The sequence below is a fragment of the Pteropus vampyrus genome, unplaced genomic scaffold (genome assembly GCF_000151845.1).
Source record: "Pteropus vampyrus isolate Shadow unplaced genomic scaffold, Pvam_2.0 Scaffold321, whole genome shotgun sequence".
Classification (NCBI taxonomy): Eukaryota; Metazoa; Chordata; class Mammalia; order Chiroptera; family Pteropodidae; genus Pteropus; species Pteropus vampyrus.
The window spans coordinates 521,923-524,269 of NW_011889102.1; the positions used below are offsets into that span (position 1 = coordinate 521,923).

The window sequence follows — 2,347 nt, forward strand, 5'->3', positions numbered from 1 at the left end:
CTGAGAACAGCGTTAGGCCAGCTCATTCTGACTTTGAGCTGTAGGGAAACAGCCTCTGAGATTGGGCAAGAGTTTGGCAAGAGGGTGCTCAGGACAGCACCATCTTTTCCTAAGGTGGGGCCCACAAGTGATAGTCCTGACAAGTTCCTGGGTGATGGCAATGCTGCTTGTCCTGGGATTATACTCTCATGAGAACCACTAGCATACAGTTATCTGTGGCTAAATGTGAACTTTGAAATGCCCTCTGGATGCTGGGGGACCCTCATGGTGTTCACCCAACTCACTGCAGTGGAAACAGGTCTTGTGGAAACTCCTTCCATTGCACTGGATTTCTTCTGCGTGGTAGACTGTCTTGTCACAGGCTCCGCACTTCGCTCCTCCACCCCAGTTTGGCATCTTGAAGACTCTGACCAAGGTCAAGTCTAACAGGATATAAAGCAAATACCCTGATTTAAGGTGGCCTCGAGAGGGGACCAATCACTAGTAGTGCAATGGTCTGGAGACTAAGATACAGCCCAGTTTGTTTAGTAGTGGTTCATTCATTCATTCACTCATCCATCAAATAGTTTACTGTGTACAAGTCATTGAATAAAGCTCTGAGCAAGTCAATTTACTACTTTGGGACTCAGTTTCCTCTTATGTTCAATTTTAAAAGCACCTGTGGCCCTCACAGGGTTCTTGGTAGGAATGGATGAGCTAGTTTTGTGTATATAAACGTTAAATATTCTTTTCTCTATCTAGGGTTTCAAAAATTATTCCATCAGAAATGGCAATAACCTCTGAAAATAGTATTATCATCTTATGTAGTTTGGTGCTTCTCGATTCACCTTGGATCTTGCGAGCATGCAGATTCCAGTTCGGTAGATCTGAGGAGGGACAGGAAATTTTACAGTTCTAACAGACACCAGGCAGTGCTGCTATTAGTGGGCCACCCTATGGGTAGCAAAGCTTTAGTTTATCTTGCTTATAGAAATATATAAATATAGAATATCCTGTTCAGATTTATTCCTCCCATTCGTTAATTCATTTTTTAAAGAATTATCATTGCCCAGGCAATAAGCTGTGTTGGCACTCCACTGTATCACTGGCCTGGAAAACTACCTTTTGCTTTCAGGGCGACCCACAACTTGCTGTGCGCATTGAGATGAACGGTGTAGCTTCTCTTACATCTGTCTTCTCACCTATACTATACAGAGAGCCACTCTTTTCCTGCTGCTTCACACTGTTGGTTAGAGATAAAATGTCATGAAGGTACTAGACAGAGCTCATAGTGCCAGGTGTGATCCTAGGAGCCAGGCGATGATGCCATGTGTCTTCCCACACCCTCTTAGTACATTCTGCTGCAGGGAGCCGTTGATATCCACAGCCCTGGGCCATTATTATCTCCTCACTAGAGAATCATGTTTAAAAGATGCTAGACAAGGAGGAGCATCAAAAAATATTTTTCTCTTTCTGTGTCTATATGCAAATATGAATCTAGTTTTCGGTTTCCCCAGAATAGAACTAAAGTAAGTCATTAATATTCAGTGAATTTTCTGAAACCCTGTAAGCCCCGGGAGGGCTGAATTTTCACTGGAATCCTTTGGTTTCTAAGAAGCCCGTGTTTCATCTTGTCATTGACACCAAGCACTATCGGGCCATTCCAAGTGCCTGCTTCTGACCTTCTCTTTCCCTTCTGGGAAGCCAGTCATCTTCTTATAATAGTTGGCGATTACCACTAAGCCCTCCTGGGTCATTGGTCAGGAATGTGTCTCCCAACCTCATAACAGAGAGGTTTTGCTAAGAAACAGAAGGTAAATAGCAAACAGGCTACTGAACCTGATACTAGGACCAAAGGGAACATCCTTATCTAAATGTCTCTGCAAGGAGCTTTTCCCACTTACAAACAAAGTGTGAGGTTAGCCAGGAACATCTGATCCTTCTTCTCATAGAAGCAGGCTCTTTTAATTCAGTAAAATAAAACAATTTTAAAAAACTATTTTAAAAGAAAACATGTGCTTCTATTTCTGCAGTTCAAGTGTTTAGTGTCGTGGAAAAAGTAATGGATTTTGAGTTGAAAGTCTTGAGATCAAGTCTATATTCATTTATTCACCATGCATTTACTACCTACCATTCATGTGCCAAGTTCTACACCAGGAATTGGTGAGGAATCAAGTGGAGGAAAACATAAAAATGAGTAATTTGTGTCCTCTAGAACTGAGAAGCCCACGTTCTGGTGAGGAAGATAGGCAGGAACCAGAATACGTCAGAGAAGAGTCTTGTGAGAAGTGCCATGCAAACTCAAAGGAGGAAATGGCTACCCATGTTTAGATGGGGGATAAAAGCAATGAGTTGTTGGAGGATCACA

General features: G+C 42.5%; 1 protein-coding gene across 2 annotated transcripts in view; it reads right to left on the bottom strand.

Annotated features, from left to right (window-relative positions):
* The window catches only part of CSRP3 (cysteine and glycine rich protein 3), a 19,475-nt gene that overhangs the window by 10,062 nt on the left and 7,066 nt on the right, over nucleotides 1-2,347 (bottom strand). Inside the window, exon 2 of one of the 2 annotated variants that reach the window (XM_011377771.1) lies at nucleotides 285-422. In XM_011377771.1, coding sequence (XP_011376073.1) covers nucleotides 285-396 — 112 coding nt within the window. In that variant the 5' untranslated portion in view covers nucleotides 397-422. Of the gene's footprint in view, nucleotides 1-284; nucleotides 423-2,347 lie in introns of those variants that run through there. The other variant, XM_023521890.1, reaches the window with a different exon arrangement.